This window comes from Dipodomys merriami, unplaced genomic scaffold (genome assembly GCF_024711535.1).
Source record: "Dipodomys merriami isolate MVZ:Mamm:240054 unplaced genomic scaffold, mDipMer1.0.p SCAF_12, whole genome shotgun sequence".
Taxonomy (NCBI): domain Eukaryota; kingdom Metazoa; phylum Chordata; class Mammalia; order Rodentia; family Heteromyidae; genus Dipodomys; species Dipodomys merriami.
This window is the reverse complement of record NW_027202493.1, coordinates 18,841,248-18,860,904: the sequence shown is the minus strand read 5'-3', so window position 1 is coordinate 18,860,904 and position 19,657 is coordinate 18,841,248. Positions and strand designations below refer to the sequence as shown.

Sequence of the window (19,657 nt, the reverse complement as noted above, 5' to 3'; positions counted from 1 at the left end):
GCAGGCACTCTACAATTTGAACCATAACTTCAGCCATTTTTTGTACTGATTATTTTCAAAATATGGGATCTCACGTTTTGCTCTAGCTAGCCTGTGCTTCAGTCTCCCTATTGACACTGGGAATAACTGGCATCAAGTCATTGTGCTGGTGGCAAGGCACACGTCTCTGTGCCCAGCCCGTGGTTGAGACGGAGTTTCATAAGCTTCTTTTCACCAGGTTGGCCTCAACGTACCATTCCCTGATGCCTACTTCCAAAAGAGCTAGGATTACGTGCTTGGACTACCATGCCCAGAATCCTGATCTTTCCTTTTTAACTTTTCTTAGAAATGTTTTTTAATAAGACACAAAAGAGCACCTCATGATCTGCACTAATATGCAGGAGCCAGCAGGACAGAGAACTTGCAGAAAGTCTCTAAGAACTTCACAAACTACATTGACTTAATCAATAAAACTTTCATTTATGCCTCACACCAACGCCCAGATCTCCACTTTCAACCAGTCTCCATTGACAGGTAGTTCCTCCCTATAAATACAAATATAAATATAATATACATATAATGTTTAGTATTCCCAGTTAAAATGTTTACCGTGTCATTTCAAAGTTGATGTCAAAGAAACAAAGTTTGAGCTATTAGAAGTCTTGTGTGTGTAATTATATTTTTTTAAGTCAGTGAAAAGAAATCTTTAGCAGAGTATGCTTGGGTTTTAACAAATTCAAAGTTCTGATTAAAAAGTCACATCATTAAGTCTTTTTATAGAGATTAAATTTCTAAGGGGCACCTGATTATTAGATAAGATGATATTGACTGCATTTTCATATTTTCCAAAAATTTATATACTGATACTCTGCAACATGATGGCATTATGAGGGAGGGCCTTTGGTAACCAATTAGGTTTAGATAAAGTAGGATTTGTGTTTTAATTTTTTAAGACATTGTATACATGTGTACAACTGTCACAATAAAATATCCCTTGGGCAACTCATGTTTTTATGCTAATAAAAAGTCAGAGAAAGAAGAAAAAGAGATTGCAGCAGAGCTCTTGAAACCACATGAAATACAATGAGAAACAGCTATTTACAAACCAGTAAGAGGAACTTCCCCAGATACTTACTAGGTTTGGGGGCCTTGGTCTTTAACTTCCTAGCCTCTGGAACTGCAAGAAATAATTTGTTGTTTAAGTCACGCAATCTGTGACAATCTGTGAAAAGGCCAAGTAGACTAACATATAGGACATAGGATGTTTTTTCCCCCAGAAATCCTGTTTACTTGCAGCTACCTACCATCTTTTTTTTTTTTTTTTTTTTTTTTTTTTTTTTGGTCAGTCATAGAGCTTGAACTCTGGGCCTGGAAGCTGTCCCTGAGCTCTTCAGATCAAGACAAGTGCTCTACCTCTTGAGGCACAGAGCCAGAGCCATTTCCAATTTTCTGGTGGTTAATTGGAGATGAGAGTCTCACTAACTTTCCTGCCCAGCCTCCTGAGTAGCTAGGATTGCAGGCATGAACCATGGGTATCCGGCTACCTACCATCCTTAAAAGTTGATTCTTCTCTCTTCCTTTAAAGTATACACTTCTAGACTATACTCATGGAGCTGAACCTCTAACCCATATCTGGAGAACTTGTCTCTATTCCCTTCAGGTACTTTTCCCTGGCCTTAACAAAAGAAATTTTGCTGAATAGATTTGAGCATGTTAGTGACCAACACGGGGGGGGGGGGGGGGGGGGGGGCAATGCACTTCTGTGAGTTCACTCTTCTTTAAGCTTTTGAGACTACTTAATCCTGCTCATCAGACTGGGCAAGGAAGGTCAGATTCTTGTATTGCTGCTGCACTCAGAATGTATACTAATACCCTGCTTAGCACTGAACACTAACTGGCCACTATTTCTGGCCATTGTCTTCACATTCCAGTTGCCAGCCAAATCTAGTTCCCATACAGCCTTTAATATTTCTTATGTCATTGACTGCTGTGGGCACCAATGACTTAGGCAAAGTCATTGATCTGCTGATATCTAATTACAGGACTTCCCCTCCGTTTATGGATGCATATACAAAACAACCAGACTTGCATTATTTTTATTTTCTCATTTTCCACTTCTTAGAATTCCCCATTTAGAGATTCTTGACCTACCAACATCTTATAATCCTTTCAAAAATGACACAGAAAAAGATGATGCACACACAATGCAGACAGCAGCTGACTTTATTTTTCCATCATCTAAAAAGCACAGAAGGTAATTTCTGAACCAGCAGTAAAAATCTATTTATAAAGAATGCTGATTTGTTTTTGGGACTTTGCAGCTCAGAAGTTAAATTTATTTCCTTACCATAAAAAGAACTATTACTTTTTTTGAACAATTAGCGTTAGTGCATTTTAGAAATGTCTTAACTTTAAAAAACTAACTTGCAAATTGGTGCATAAATAGCTTTCTTAAAATGGCACCATTTTAAATCCAGTCTGCTGATTGATGATGTTTTAGTGTTCCAGGGGAAATGATTTCATGGTCAATGAACATGCAATATAAATATGTTTTTCTAAAGCAGTTGATATCATTAAATTATAATTATTACAAATAAAATTATAAAGGTAAAAAAGGAAATCTTTACTCTGACAATGTCAATTTTTGAGCCAACTTGTTGACAAAAGTTATACTGCTATGGAAAAAAAAACACCCTACACGTTGCTTCTATGATAAGTCTAGTAGTACTCTGAAAAGTTACTACTTATGGAACAGGAACTATGGTAATTTTTTAAGTACATTGTGCTCTTGAGGTCAGTGGCCTTGTATTAGAAAGGAAACAGCATCACCTTGTGGACAAATATGAAAGTGGATGAAATTTGCTCAAATAGTATCAGGTTGTATTTAAAATATACTAGGTCTGTAGTATTTCCCACAAAGGAGGTACTATCATTTTGTCTTAAAAGGACAAAGTAGCACTGAGATAGATATGTAAATGTCTCTGGGGAGCTATATCTACATTCCAACCTTTGAATGGGGAAAACACTAAGACAAAAAAAATCTTAGAATAGGGGCTGGGAAGGTGGCTCAGTGGTAGAGCGCTTGCCTTGCATGCCTGAGGCCCTAGGTTCGATTCCTCAGCACCACATAAGCAAAAAGAAAAAAGCCGGAAGTGGCGCTGTGGCTCAAGTGGTAGAGCGCTAGCCTTGAGCTGAAGAGCTGAGGGACAGTGCCCAGGCCCAGAGTGCAAGCCCCATGACCGGACCCAAAAAAAAAAAAAAAAAAAAAATCGTAGAATATACCAAAGCTCAAACAGAGAAGGAAAAAAAAAAATGTCAAATTTTGCATGTTCTTCCCCCCCATGGAATATCCCTATTGTCCATTTGATCTTGGTACCTGCATCCTGTATATACATTTAGCTCATTTGGAGGGGGGAAAGGAATGTTGAAACAAGACACAGGATGACTCATTGCAACAATGATACTCACAAGACACTATGTTGGAAATGAACTTTACAACTTGGGGGCAGATAAATACATAACACATAAAAGTAGATATCAAGAAATGTACTCATTATCTTGCCCATATAATGATAATCCCTCTGTACAGTATTTTCACAATGAAAAATAAATAAATAAAAAGATTTTTAAAAAAGAAAAAAAAGTAGATATCAAGGAGGGAGCATGGGGGGAAGGGATGGGAAGGAAACAAAGGAGGAGGCAACAATGCTTGATAAGAAATTTATTCATTACCTTGCCCATGTAATTGTAACCCCTGTGTATGGTATTTTCACAATTAAAAAATTCTAATTAAAAAATAATAAAAATACAAGTATTTTGGAGTCCTCAGGAACTTTTTTGTCGGTCCTGGGCCTTGAACTCTGGGCCTGGGTGCTGTCCCTGAGCTGTTCAGCTCAAAGCAAGAGTTCTACCACTTGATGCAGAGCACCACTTCCCTCAGTAACTTTTTAATGGTATAAAGTGTTTCTGAAGCTAAAAAGCTTCAGAGCTGATACTCTAAAGCACATACCCACATCCAACTAGCTTCCACCCATACCTACTTATATGGTCTAAAGGACAATATGTGACTACTCACCTAACATCCTCTCATGCCACACCTGTTACAAATTTCAGAGACTATTTCCTATAGCATCCCCCTGGTTAGGGCGTCCTATATGTTGTGGTCATTACTTATTAGTAACTTTATTTCTTCAATAGCTTCATTGAGATAAAAGACACAAAATCTGCATAAGTTATACCATTTGATTTTTTTACTGGGATTTGAACTCAGAACCTTGTAGTTGCTAGACTGACACTCTACAACTTGAGTAACGTTGCCAGCTATACCTTCTGAAATAATCATCACAATCAAGCAAATTAACATGTCATCTCTACATAATTACCATTGTTTATGTAGGGTGTATGTGTGTGTGTGTGTGTGTGTTTGTGTGTGTGTGTGTGTGTGTGTGTGTGTGTGTGTAGAAAAGCTTGCATTTTTTATCTGTACTCTTAGATTACAGGAACACCGTACAGTATTGTTATCTATCTTCTGGAGCTGCCAAAATTTGCTTATATATTTTAAGATTATGTTATCAGATACATACAAGTTGAGGTCGAGTATGAGGGACAAACCTGTAATCTTAGCTAAAGCAAGAAGCCTAAGTAAAATCTCAGTCCAAAGCTGGTCCCCCCAGGCAAAAGTGAGACCCTGTTTTTTAAAAAGTAGAAGCAAGGGGCTGGGAAGATGGCTCAGTGGTAGAGCACTTGCCTTGCATGCATGAGGCCCTGGGTTTGATTCCTCAGCACCACATAAGCAAAAAGAAAAAAAGCCAGAAGTGGCGCTGTGGCTCAAGCGGTAGAGGGCTAGCCTTGAGCTGAAGAGCTGAGGGACAGCACCCAGGCCCAGTGTTCAGGCCCCACGACTGGACCCAAAAATAAAAAAATAATAATAATAAAATAAAAAAGTAGAAGCAATAAAGGGATAGGTGTATGTTTCAAGTGGCAGAGCATCTGCCTAACAAGTGCAAAGCCCTGAGTTCAAATCCCAGTTCCACAAAAAGAAAAGTTTAGAATTCTTTTGTCTTCACAGTAAAATTATTATTATTATTATTATTATTATTATTATTATTATTATTATTATTATTCAGAGAGCAGATTTATTCTAATTTTTTTAAATTTGTAACTAAAATACCTATAGTGCTTACTTGGCCATTTCTGTTCAAGACTGGTGCTCTACCACTTGAGTCACTTCTACTTCTGGCTTTTGATGGTTCATTGGAAATAAGATACTCATGGACTCTTCTGCTTCAATCTCCAACCCTCAGATCTCAGTAGCCTAAGTAGCTAAGATTATGGGCATAAACCATTGGTGCCAGATTGTTTTCCACAATGGAAAAATGTGGACCAAATAACAATATTTGGATGCATTCATTTTTCCTTTTGTGTTTGATAGTGGAACTGGGATGTTAACTGGGATGTTATGTGCTCTGCCACATAAGCCACATCCTTAGGTCTTTTTGCTTTATTTTTGGGGCAGAGACTCCTTGCCTTCACGGAGAACCAGCCTTGATCCACAATCTTCCTACCCATAACCTCCCTCATAGTTGGGCTGACAGGAGTCAGCCCAACACCATGCCTGCCTTGTTGAAATGAGGTCTTGCTTTTTGCTGAGGCTGACCTTTAACTGCATTCCTCCCAATCGCCACCTCCTGAAAAGTTGTTTACAAACATGTGCCACTTTGCCTAACCTACATATATTCATTATCAACCCCTGCTTTTGTCCCAAACTGACTTCAATGCTTTAACAGCATTCATATAGACCATAATAGAAGCAGTAGGGCTTGAACACCCCTCTGTTGTCTGCACTTAACATTTTCCTTCACTAGTGTGAAAGAAACCCCATGAGGACAGGCACTGTATGTTTGTGTACATGTGCTATTTATTTATTTATTTAGCAGTGCTATAGGTCAAACCCAGGGCTTCACATATACTAGGCAAGTGCCAGGTCACTTTCCCAGCCTCAATGAATCTCTAAGGATGGGAAAACCTCTACTGAAAATGAGCAGGCGCCTGAGGTGTTCTTAAAGTAGAAACTTGAATTATGATTTAACTGGGGGTGAGAGGATTAAAAGCTGGCAACAGAAAATAAATCAAGCTCTAGAGTGGTTTCATATCTTTGGCACTGCTAGTGTTCTAGCTAAACAATTCTTTGTAGTGGAGGTCTGTCCTGCACATTGATACATATGGAGTAAGCACCTCTACCCAACTCTTATTCCTCCCAGTTGATTTAAGAAATAATGCATCCCATCATTGGATATTGTCCCCTAAGAGACAAAGTAGCCCCTGAAAGATCAGCAGAACCACTTCTTTAGAGGATCAGAGTATTTAGCACGTTCTTTATTCAGGATTAGAAGATGAATATAAGGCTGCAAATGTCCTCAGATATTAAAACTGCAATGCCAAGTTGGAGACTAGTCTCCCAGCAAGAAGAGCCTCTGCTTAAACCTGGCAGCTTAGATATATAGTTTGTACAAGGGCTAATTAAACATCTGTTGACAGATGGAATATAGAGACTAGAATTCGAGTATGGCAGGATAGGCCAGACCTTAATCCTGCTTGTACAGTGTATTTAGCATGGACTTTTAGAATTATCCAGATATCAGAGCCAACTTTGGCCTTGAGTCTCTCATTTCCCATAATAAAATCCAAGCCATTTGATGACACAACCTGGAGCAGCCAGGTTTAGAATCTAAATAGTATTTAGAATCTAAATACTATGTGCAGAACTCGGATCTCAACAAAGCAGATCTCAGCAAGGCTTACGGTCTGAAATCTCTTTGGTAGCTCCCACCCCAACGCACACTGAATAAGTCGCACACATATCCATTCTGGCTAACCTGTTCTAACTAGGGACTGTCCCCCAACATTGCTCTTCAACCCTTTGTTCTGAGTGTACTTGCTCCCTTGTCGTGTCTCTATCTCCCTCTAGCCCTGATGGTTATTAGAACTACCTGTCATTTGGGCAATGTTTCAGAGGAGTCCATAAGGGTAGGGACATGGAAAGGGTGTGCACATTGCTGATGGAGGGTTAAAGGTCAACATGACAGGAAGCTTTTTGCAAGTAGCACTTCGAAAGGCGCCAAGAGCCTCCTGCGCACGCCTGTCTCCTCACTGACTGGGACGGCCTCTGTCATGATCGGTCCAACCTCCACCGTACTGCCTCCAAATCCCTCACAGCACTGGCAACGGCTGAGGGGAACGTGGCCCCCGTCCCCTCATGCCTACTGGAACAAGGCCATAAACGATTCTGGGACTCAAATGGCTACGGAGCATGCCCCAGGGTCAGGACTGGCCGGACCCGCAGCTGGCCTCGGTGCGGCCGCCGTCCCAGCCTGCGTCGGCCCCAGGCTGGCCGCTTCAGGCACTCAACCCGGTCGGTCGGTTGGCTGGAGACAAGGTTTTGTGTGCGAGGGACGACAGGGGAGCAAAGACTTACACTTTACCCTCAGGCTCATCCGGAGGCCTGGCGGGTGGCCTCCTCAAGGGTGGGAAGAGACCCCGGCCAGTGCCATTGACACGCCGGCGTCCACCAGAGGGTGCTTCTAACCCGGGTTTCCCCCTGCGAGGGCCTAACATCCGGGACTTCCGCCACAGCGACCCAATAAACGGGGCCGTAGTTAGTCCCTGGGCGGCCGCCGTAGCGCCCGCCGCCACGGCGGGCGACGAAAACAGGAAGTGAGTGGTCCGGTTGGCTCGGTGTCTTCGGCGCGGCCGGTGTTTTGGTGGGAAAGGCGGGTTCCTGAGCGGAGCCCTCGCTCCTCCGCGACGTGGCGCGGCTCCGGGGCAGTTCTGCTTTGGCCGCGGCTGCTGCTCCTGACGTCGGCTCACAGCGGTTTGCGGAGGTCGGGTGGGGAGCATGGCCGAGTACTCCTACGTGAAGCCCACCAAGCTGGTCCTCAAGGGCGCGAAGGCCAAGGGGTGAGCCCGGGCTCCGAGAGGGGTCGGGGGTCATGGCGGGGGTGAGCCCCGGGCTCTGCGGGGGGTCACGGAGGGAGTCGGGCTCCGAGAGGGGTCGGGGGTCATGGCGGGGGTGAGCCCCGGGCTCTGCGGGGGGCCGGGCCATGGAGGGGGGGTCATGGAGTCAGGGGCCACGGGGGGAGTCGGGCTCCGCGGAGGGCCGGGGCCATGGTGGGGGTGGGAGGGGGGAATGGGGTCGGGGGTCACGGGGGGAGTCGGGCTCCTAGAGGGGTCGGGGGTCATGGCGGAGTCGGGCTCCGAGAGGGGTCGGGGGTCATGGGGGGAGTAGGGCTCCGAGGGGCCGGGGTCACAGGGTGGGGGGGGAGTCGGGCTCCGAGAGGGGTCGGGGGTCATGGGGGAGTAGGGCTCCGAGGGGCGGGGGACCTAATGTTACTGAGTACTCGGGTTACTGACACTTTGGGGACACTAGGAATATTGCTGCGGTGAACGTTCTTAAGTGTCTGAGAATGAACTGCCGTTTTCTCTTGGGAGTATGTACTTAGCAGTGGGATTACTGAGTTTAATGAAAACTCTGTGTTTGACCTTTTTTAGAAATTCTAAACTGTTCTAAAGAGGCTGGGCCTGCTCACCAGCTTTATTCACAGATACCTATCAACCCTTAATCCTTACAACAATTGCACCGTGTTATTACCCTTGCACGGTGTGTTATTACACACACACCGTGTGTGTGTGTGTGTGTGTGTGTGTGTGTGTCTGTGTCTGTGTGTGTGTCTGTGTGTCTGTGTCTGTGTGTGTGTCTGTGTGTCTGTGTTGGAAATGAGAGTCTCATCAGACTTTCCTGCACAGACTGGCTTTGAACCATGATCCTTAGATCTCGGCCTAGAATTATATGCAAAAGCCAATGGCACCAGTATTATCCTAATTTTACAAACGACAGAATTTATTCACAGAAAGTTTTGTTTTGTTCAAAAATTCAAGGCCAGGCAGACACACTTAACACAGGGGACACAAAACCAGAACAACTTTTTAGAACTTTAAATCCTTGCAAATAATCAAAAATCATTTACATGTATAGAGTAGTGAACAGCTCAAAGACTCTTGTAAGGGTCCATCTAGTGATAGTTAATATACACAACAATATATCTAATCGTACTACTTTTTCCCATAGTAAGAAGAAAAAGAGTAAAGAGAAGAAAAGAAAAAGAGAAGAAGATGAAGAAACTCAGCTTGATATTGTTGGTGAGTCCTCTCAGTTCTTTATTTAGAGAGAAATTAACATTTGTTTGAGATTGTGTATAAAGTGTTTTCCTACTTTGACTTTTGTTTGTCTTAAAGTGCTTACGTATCATTTATAGTTGCAGATTCCTTTTCGTTTTCAAGCATAGTAGATACCACTTCATTATCAGAACAGTGTGCTGGAAAAAGGAAGGCTGACTCAGATTCAGTGGGCACTATTAGACTCATTGGTAGTCAGATGCTAACTATATACCGTACCTATAAATGAGCATTCTAAAACCAAATATTTTGAACTTTTTTGAAAGTGCATTCATTTTAATTGTACGAGTCAGCAATTTGCCTTTAAGGGAAGTGTAATTACAATAAAAATAATTGTTTTGTAAAAACTGAAATGAATGGAAATTCCAGTTAAACAGAATTAGAGCATCAAGGTAGCTTCTTGCTTCTAAATGGTACTAGAAACCATCTGTCTCAAACACACCAATTATTCATTTATTTTCCTTTCTGTATCTACATTTTAAAGTAAATGTCTTCAGTTTTAAATCATGATAAGTTAGATTTTGAATTGGCATAAATTATAGCTGCTTTAAACCTATGTAAAATAGAGATAGGTCACTTGAGCCTGTCATCCCAGCACCTGGAAGTTGAGACAGGATGTACTTGAATTGAAGGCCAGCCTGTGCTACATAACAAGTTCAAGCCCATTGAGCTACACAGTGAGACCTTGTTTCAAAAAAAGAAAAAGAGGGAATAGTATATTCGGGGAAATCAATGTTTTGTTTTGTTTTGTTTTGTTTGGGTCCGGTCATGGGGCCTGAACTCTGGGCATGGGCGCTGTCCCTCACTCTTCAGCTCAAGGCTAGTGCTCTACCACTTGAGCCACAGCGCCACTTCTGGCTTTTTTCTTTTTGCTTATGTGGTGCTGAGGAATCAAACCCAGGGCCTCATGCATGCAAGGCAAGCACTCTTTGTCTACCACTGAGCCACCTTCCCAGACCCCGAAATCAATGTTCTAAAAGAACAAGTTCATCCTAAAATGAAGATAGTATCAGTGGTACTAATGTAGATAAGGATTTTCTGTGTTAAAAGGTTAGGTGAATATTTAAGTGTATTAAAAATTGCCAGAAATGGGGCTGGGAATGTGGCTTAGTGGTTGAGTGCTTGCCTCACGTGCATGAAGCCCTGGGTTCAATTCTGAGTACCACATAAACAGAAAAGGCAAGAAGTAGCGTTATGGCTCAAGTGGTAGAGTACTTGCCTTGAGCAAAAGAAACTTAAAGACAATGCCCAAGCCTTGAGTTCAAGCCCCATGACTAGCAAAAAGAAAGAAAAGAAATTACCAGAAGTTTGCCAATTATTTGCACCATATTACTGTTCCACCAAGAATTAGAAAGGAATGGAAGTTCCTGTTGCTGGGGCATTCTTGTCAACAGTTGATAGCAGTGTCAGCCCTTTCTCCCACTTTGGTGCTTCTTTTAATTTAATTTTCATTGTTTTTTGTTTGTTTGTTTTGGGGTCCGGTCGTGGCCTGAACTCTGGGCCTGGGCGCTGTCCCTCAGCTCTTCAGCTCAAGGCTAGCACTCTACCACTTGAGCCACAGAGCCACTTCCGGCTTTTTTCTTTTTGTTTATGTGGTGCTCAGGAATCGAACCCAGGACCTCAGGTATGCAAGGCAAGCACTCTACCACTGAGCTACCTTCCCAGCCCCTGTTGGGTTTTGTTTTGTTTTGTTTTGTTTTTTGATGAGCTGAAGTTCTTATTTTTCTTAAAGTTTTTTGCTCTTTGTCTTTTTTCTTTAATGGCTACTGCCTTATCTCTCTGTTCTAAACAATATTTCACTTACTCCAGGTCATACAGAAATTCTACATTTCTTTTTAGAGATGTCACTTTAAAATTTTTTATAGGCCAGGCACTGGTGCATCATACCTATACTTGCTCTGGAGACTGAGATCTGAGAATATAGTTTAAAGCCAGCCTGGACAGGAAACTCATGAGATTCTTATCTCCAAATAACCACCCAAAAGCCGGAAGTGAAGCTGTAGTTCAATTGGTAGCCTTGGTCCTGAGGTCCAGAACACACTCGAGTGCACGCACACACCCACACCCACACCCACACATACTTATACGGATAATAGATCTTGAGCTTGTCATCCATTCAAATTAATTTTTGGTATACTGTGAAATAGGTGTCAAGGTTTGGGTTTTGTTCCTTGAATATATTTTACTTCTCCATCCAGCTGTTTTGGAGGGCTGGGGATTGTAACTCAGAGGAAGAATATGTACAAGGTCCTGAATTCATCCCCAGCACCATGTAAAAATTAAGTGAACAAAGAAATGAACAAACTGCTTTGGTACCTCTGTTTAAAATCATCTGACCAACTTTGTATGATCTTGATTCATTCTGTCCCACTGAAATATTTTTCTGTTCCATTGATGTCCTTTTCTTTATTACTATTTACTTCATAAAATTTTGAAGTCAGGTAGTATTAGTCCTCCCACTTCATATTTCTTTTGTGAAAATTAACTAAGTCTTTTATATTTCCAGGTAAATTTTAGGTTCACTTACCAGTTTCATAATAAAACCTATTAGATTTTCTGGGGAAATTATACTGAATCCAGATCATATAGGGAGAATCTTCAGGCATACTGCTGCTAATAATTTGTCCTTTTCCATATAGCAATATTGCACATTTTTTGTTTTGTTTTGTTTTGTTTTTGCCAGTCTTGGGGCTCAAACTCAAGGGCCTGGGCACTGTTCCTGAGCTTCTTTTGCTCAAGGCTAGCACTCTACCATTTGACCCACAGCATCACTTGCAGCTTTTTCTGTGTATGTGGTGCTAAGGAATCCAACCCAGGGCTTCATGCATGCTAGGCAAGCACTCTCCACCAAGCCACTTTCCTAGCCCCTCTTGCACATTTTTTTTTATTTCAATTTTATTGTCAAGGTGATGTACAGAGGGTTACAGTTACATAAATAAGGTAGTGAGTACATTTCTTGTCGAACTTGTTACCCCCTCCCTCATTTTTCTCCCACTTTCCCTCCCCCTTGCACATATTTTTAAATTCCTCAAGTATTGTATAATTTTATAATGCTGTGTGAACAGAATTTAAATTTATTTTCAGTTGTTTACTTTTGTTATTTATATAACTACTTTTTAAAATATTGAACTGAAAGTTGAATATGTTAAGTTGATTTATTTCTACTAGTAATTTGTTTATTTATATAGCAAGTGAGAAATCTCCAGTAATGTTTCCTGTAAATTTCATTTTACTTCTTTCTAATACTTGTCTTTTGTTTCTTTTACTGTTTATTATACCCACCAAAATGTTGAGCAGAAGTAGTGAGAATAGTCATAATTATGTTATTCCTAGTCTTAAGCAGAAAGTTTTCAGTAGTCCTCTATATAATAAGAATTTTGGAGGCTGGGAAGGTGGCTCAGTGGTAGAGCACTTGCCTTGCATGCTCTAGGCCCTGGGTTCGATTCCTCAGCACCACATAAGAAAAAAGCCGGAAGTGGGGCTGTGGCTCAAGTGGTAGAGTGCTAGCCTTGAGCTGAAGAGCTGAGGGACAGCGCCCAGGCCCAGAGTTCAGGCCCCACAACCGGACCCAAAAAAAAAAAAAAAAAAAAAAGAATTTTGGGGACTGGGAAGGTGGCTCAGTGGTAGAGCGCTTGCCTTGCATGCCTGAGGCCTTGGGTTCGATTCCTCAGCACCACATAAGCAAAAAAAAAGGTGAGGGAAATAAAGCCGGAAGTGGTACTGTGGCTCAAGTAGTAGAGTGCTAGCCTTGAGCTGAAGAGCTGAGGGACAGTGCCCAGGCCCAGAGTTCAGGCTCCAAGACCGGACCCCCCTCCCTTCCCCACCCCCCCACCCCCGCTCTGCAAAAAAAAAAAAAAAAAAAAGAATTTTGAAGCTCTTCAGCTCAAGGCTAGCGCTCTACGCTCTACCACTTGAGCCACAGCGCCACTTCCGGCTTTTTTCTTTTTGCTTATGTGGTGCTGAGAAATCGAACCCGGGACCTCATTCATGCAAGGCAAGTGCTCTACCACTGAGCCACCTTCCCAGCCCCCCTATGTAGTATTTTCATGGATATCTTTTTTCAAAATGAGAATGTTGCATCTTAACTTAGTATAGAAGGTGTTTAATTCTGTCAAATGCTTTTTTTTTTCTGCTTCTTGATTTGTTTGCATTGCTTTATTCAGAGATTCTACAAAGGATTGATTTCCTTGGTTTCATTTTCAGCCCTTCACCTATTTTCATATTCTTAATTTAACCTGAATTTAGTTATGATGTATTATCCTTTGGCATATTGGATTTTTTTTTTTTTTTTTTTTTTTTTTGTCGGTCGTGGGGCTTGAACTCTGGGCCTGGGCACTGTCCCTTAGCTCTTCAGCTCAAGGCGAGTGCTCTACCACTTGAGCTACAGCGCCACTTCCGGTTTTCTGGTGGTTTATTGGAGATAGGAGTCTCAGGGTCTCTCCTGCCCGGGCTGGCTTTGAACCGCGATCCTCAGATCTCAGCCTCCTGAGTAGCTAGGATTACAGGCCTGAGCCACCAGCGCCCGGCTGGCATATTGGATTTTTTATTTCCAATGTATTTTTAGGATTTCAGTATCTATGTTGATGACAGATAGTGGACTTGGATTTTATGTTCCTTACAGGCACATTTGGCTTTACTATCAAGGTAATGACTAGTTTCATAAAATGAACAGGGGCATAGTCTATCGCCCCCCACTCCGAACTTCTCTGTCTTTCTGCTGTATATTGGTATTTAAGCTCAGGGCCTTGCTCTTGCTAGACAGGCACTGTACGATCAAGCCATACCCCTAGCCCTTTTCCCTTTTTCTCAGAATTTTGCCCAGGACTGACCTCAAATTGTAATCCTCTTATCTACACCTCCCACATAGCTAGTACTACAAATTATGCAACATCACATCATGCCAGGCTTGTTGATTGAGATAAAGATCTTACTAGCTTTTCGCATAGCCTGGCCTTAAGCTACAGTCTTCCTGATTTTCACCTCCCAAGTCACTAGGATTACAGATATAATTTAAGAGGTTACTTAGAAATGTATGTTCTACTTCTTTTGTGTTCCAGGGTTTGAACACAGGTCTTCAAGCTTGCTAGGCAACTAAATGCTGAACCAGTCTTCAGAGATTTTTTTGCTTGATAAGCTCTCATTAAAGATAGTGGATTTGGTTCATCTACTTTTTTAATTTTTCAGAAGGAATTTGCCACTCTTGGATTAGCAAATCCTACAGACTGTAAATGATACTTCATAGAACCCCAAAGAATTACAATTTACAATTACAATTTCAATACTCTTCCTGTAGTGTACAGGAAGCTCTTCAGAAGTAGTTGTACCTAATTTAATATGAGATACGTGTGGTTGAAGAAATGAGCCATTCAGGGCTGGGAAGGTGGCTCAGTGGTAGAGTGCTTGCCTTGCATGCATGAGGCCCTGGGTTTGATTCCTCAGTACCACATAAGCAGAAAAAGCTGGAAGTGGCACTGTGGCTCAAGTGGTAGAATGCCAGCCTTGAGCTGAAGAGCTGAGGGATAGCGCCCAGGCCCAGAATTCAGGCCCCATGACTGACCAAAAAAAAAAAAAAATGAGCTGTTCAAGCTCAGGCTCTTAGTGATAAGCTGTCTGTATTCTTCATTCTAATTCAAATGACATCAATATTGCAGTTCAATAAAGGATCCATGGTTAGTATGAAAAGGCATATCTTTTAATGGACAAAGAAGTCTGGTTTCTAAGTATGGTTCTTGTGATCTACTTCCTAATCAAATTAACATAAAAAGGCAAATTTCTGAATAGAATTAATTTTTCCAATCAGTATATCACCCTGCTAGTTGATATTTCTACCAATAGTATATAAGGGTTCCCTTATATATTCACCAGCATTGACTTTTGTTTTTTTCTTCTGCTGGTACTAAGGCTTGGGTGCTGTTCCTTAGCTGTTTCTCTCAAAGCTGACACTCTACCACTTGAGCCATGGTTCTACTTTCAGCTTTTTGGTAGTTAATTTGAGATAGAGTCTCATTTCAAACCACAATCCTCAGATCTCAGCCTCCTGAGTAGCTAAGATTATAGGCATAAGCCACCAGTGCCTGGCTCATTTGACTTTTTTGATATCTTTACCTTTTTTCTCAAGCTCTGAAATCCTGTCTTCATTTTGTTCTACCCTCCTGAGTAGTCCACAGTTTTTTATTTTACTTATTTATTTTCATTTCCAGGTATCAGTTTCATTTTCAAGATTTCTGTATCTTTATTGAATTCTTTTTCTTATCTTATATAGTCTTCCTATTTCATTCAGCTGTTGATTTATATTTATGTTTTCACTCATTTCACTTTATTTAGCTGTTTATTTGAATATTCATATTTTAATGTGTATTCTCTTTCAGTTTGTTATCCATTTTTATAATTATTCTTTTGAGTTCTTTGCACTTTGTTCTACTTCACTGTCTTTAATTAGCATCTAATATACTGCAGTTGTTGATCTGTGGGGAGGATCATACAACCATTTTTTTCACATTTCTTTTGTGTTTGCATTGAGATTTGTACATCTGACATCACTTCTTGTGTTGCAGTTAAATGTTCAGTGCTCAGGCAGTACTATGCAGGGAGGTTACAATGTAGTTTATCCCCACTGGACTGGGGGATAGGTTAGTGGCAAGGCTTTTGCCATGTGTGTGCTCAAGGAACCAGGCCTGATCCTCCAACACTGATCATCACTTGGAAGAAAACTAACTGGGTTGGTGTTACATGTGCATTCAGGGCATGCCTGATTAATGGTCAGTTGTCTGCTTTCACGCTGCTTCTACCTTGGAACTTTCTCTTTGTGTACTAGATGTTGCTTTTTAGTCTGTAGGCCAGTCGAGTTCCCACTTAGATCCTCCTGTTTTGCCCTCTGAAGCAGCAGATAGGTCTTTGGGTAGTTCTTTCCTGGTCTGATTTGTTGGGTGTTTTTTAATAGCTTGCTGTGTTCATAGGAAGTTCCCCTAATGTACCCAGTAGTGGGGAACAAGTAACTCACTGAGTTCTTCACCCATGGTGGAAAACTGAGGGACTTAAGTGTTCCACTTGCAGGTTTCCCATCTTTTCAGATCCTGACCATTAGCTTATGACCCTGTGGTGAGGTTGAGGCCATGTGGTATGATGTGAGTCCCAAGTCCTACTCCTGGAGTTTTGAGGCCTGCCTAGTAGCAAGCCTCTGTAGCACCAGACAGCTTCAGGTGCTGGGCATTTTGACAGCTGTAAGCTTGATGCTGTGTCTGTAGCCTGTAGTGACCTTCACGAGAGGTGAGGTCACCCCTCGAACCTTTCACTGCCTAAGTTCTTGTTGCTGAATTCTCCACTTGCCTCTCCATCATAGCCCCTCTCCTTCCACAGCTCCTTCTCATGGCTGTTGGTCTTTGTTTTCCAAGCCCTTGAGCTGCGGCTGAGTCTCTAGCCCTTCCTGGCTACAGGCTGCTTACTAGAAGCTAAAGTAGATTGGTCTTCCCGTCAGGTCCCAAGGTCAGAGCATTCCAGCAGCCAAGGCAAGGGCCCTTTCTCCTGAAGTGTCCATCAGGCAAGGAAACTGCTGTCACTATCAGGGTAAGGCTGCCAACTGCTTCTATGGCTCTGGTCAGAAGCCCTCAGCTTGCCTCATTTAAAATCTCTCCTGTTTGTTGGCCTTAAGATGATTATTGCAGAAATCCACATCCCTGAATATTCTTCAGCCTCCTAGAGTCTTAGTCGTCTAATCTGAACTGTCTACCTCCTGCTTGCTAGGTCCTTTGTTTTTTCAAATGGCCTGCTGTAATGAAGTGGCTGGGTGGGGCTGCCAACTTTGGGGCCCTGTTAACTCTCCCTCTCTGAGTAACTTTCCCTATAACTCTCCTTCTCTGTGTTCATCTCTGATGGCAGTTTGCCACCTGGACCCTGGCTGGATGTCCCAGCCCCTCTCATCAACAGATGTTCCTTACTTTCCAGGCCTTCCCTGGTTGATGGCAAAGATAAAGATAAAGGAATCATTGTGATTGGAGCTCTGTGAGGGGAAGCTAGATCTTTTGCTTTCTGAAATGACCCTTGGGCAGTAAAGTTGTAGTTGCTCCCACTGGGAAGAAAACACAACGCTTCCTCTTGCAATCCACCTCTGGTGGTTCTCAGCCTCCAAGACAATGGCTGGGTATCACTAAAGACACTGATGGATGACAAGTTCTTTTTTTCCCCAAATCCTCTTTATATCTTAATGCCTGCCTGGTTTGCGTTTGCTTGCACCCACCTCACGTAATCTGATCCTCCTGTACCTCAGTCTCAAGCAGAAAGCCCTCCTAACAAGATGGTTTAAGGCTTGAGGGAGGTATGAATTTGTCCAGAAACAAGGTTTACACTCCATTGCAGAGGCTACCCATCTTACCTGGTAAGCAGGCGTCAGCTTCTCCTTCCCAGCCTCCTTCCCTACCAGCTGCATCAGAGCTGGAGCTATCGCTGCTTATAATGCTTCTGGTTATATATTCAGAAGAACTGCTGCTCTATCAGTTTGTTTGTTGACTATCACACATTTTCTGTAGAGGCTATACATAGCATTTTACATTTCCACCAGCAGTGCATAAATGGGATTTCAATTTCTCTACATCCTTACCAAAACTCTTTTTCTGTTTTGCTTTATTTTGTTCTATTACAATAATCCTAATGGGTGTGAAGAGGCATCTTTTTTTTAACATAAAATTCTAGCTTTAATTAAACACACTTTTTAGGTACCACATAGTTGCATGTACAATATTTTTTTACTTTCTTTTTCATTGTGGTTTTGATTTGCATTTCCCTAATGTCTAGTGATGTTAAGCATCTTTTTTATGGGCATTCATGTTTTTATCCCACTTTTAAATGTGGGTTTTTTTGGAATGTCCTACATGTACTGGATGTTAATCCCTTGCCATGTATGTGATTTCCAAGTCTCTGATGCACTAAAGTTGTTCGTTTTTTAATATATATTTTTATTGTAAAGATACTGTATAGAGGGGTTACAGTTACATGAGCAAGGTAATGAGTCTGTTTCTTATTGAGCATTGTTACACCCTCCTTTATATCCCCTACCATCCCTTTCCTCTCTACCTCCCCAATGCCTCCCTTTCCTCCCTCCTCTCCCCCCCCCCCCCACCAAAGTTGTAAAGTTCGTTTTCAACATACTGTCTTGTACATCTCATTGTTACAATGGGTCATCCTGTATCTAAAGTTGTTAATTTTTGTGAAATCCAATTTGCCTTTTTTTCTATTGTCTCTCTTTATTTTAGCTTTTGTATTATCTTTAAGTAGTATACAAAAAGTTTTCAATTCAACATGTTAATTTGTGAGTACACCACATCTTAATATCACCCATTCTATTCTCTCTTGTCACTCCCAATCCCACTCATCCCTTCAATTTACAAAACTTCCTTTAGGTCCTGATACATTTTGTTAATTGTAGTTCATAATAGCTAAAATTTTACTAATACTTTAATAACTATAGACCTAACATATTTAATAGGAAGTCTTGTATAGTATAAACTCAAGTTTTTAGAAAACTTTCATAATGAAAATTTCCAAACTAATATAGAACTTGAATAATTCAATTAATAATTTAGCTCAGTTATGAGTTACATTATAATATTATTATCATTATTATTATTAAATTATTAAAAATTAAACTAATCATATATACATTCTCTTCATTATTAGTAATTACAGTAATTATATATAATTTTTTCTGGTTGTACAAAGTTATATATACATGAACCATATTTGTTTCTAGAAAATTTTATATAACTTGTAGTTACTGTGATATGTCAGGGTCTCATTCCCTTTTTACTTATTTTTTGTATCCACAATTTTTTGGGGGGGTCCAGTTGTGGGGCTTGTACTCCGGGCCTGGGCGCTGTCCCTCAGCTCTTCAGCTCAAGGCTAGTGCTCTACCACTTGAGCCACAGCGCCACTTCCGGCTTTTTTCTTTTTGCTTATGTGGTGTTGAGGAATCGAACCCAGAGCCTCAGGCATGCAAGGCAAGTGCTCTACCACTGAGCTACCTTCCCAGCCCTTTACTTATTTTTTTATACAAGTATGCTATTATCAGATCTTGCAGAATTAACACAAGAGTTCCTTAATATTATCTATATATAGTTAATGATTGGTTGTATTTTATTCTTGGTAATCTACAATTTGAGTGAAGATTTGAGACCTTTTGTCTGTTAAAATACAAGTTTTAAGTGATTGCTAAATCAGTTGAACCTTTTGATTAAACATGAGTGTTCGTAGACCTGCACCCTGCTCATTTTATTTCTCATCTAAAATCATAGTTTAAAAAAATCATAGTTGGGCTGGGAAGGTGGCTCAGTGGTAGAGTGCTTGCCTTGCATGCCTGAGGCCCTGGGTTCGATTCCTCAGCACCACATAAACAAAAAGAAAAAAGCCGGAAGTGGTGCTGTGGCTCAAGTGGTAGAGTGCTAGCCTTGAGCTGAAG

The 19,657-nt window shown here is 41.4% G+C and overlaps 1 protein-coding gene across 1 annotated transcript in view; it reads left to right on the top strand.

The window, feature by feature from the left end:
* Positions 1-7,659: 7,659 nt before the first annotated feature.
* Frg1 (FSHD region gene 1) overlaps positions 7,660-19,657 on the top strand; it is a 29,195-nt gene continuing 17,197 nt past the window's right edge. Inside the window, exons 1-2 of the mRNA XM_070016341.1 lie at positions 7,660-7,935; positions 9,104-9,174. Of these exons, the coding sequence (XP_069872442.1) occupies positions 7,874-7,935; positions 9,104-9,174 (133 nt within the window). The 5' untranslated portion in view covers positions 7,660-7,873. The remainder of the gene's footprint in view (positions 7,936-9,103; positions 9,175-19,657) is intronic.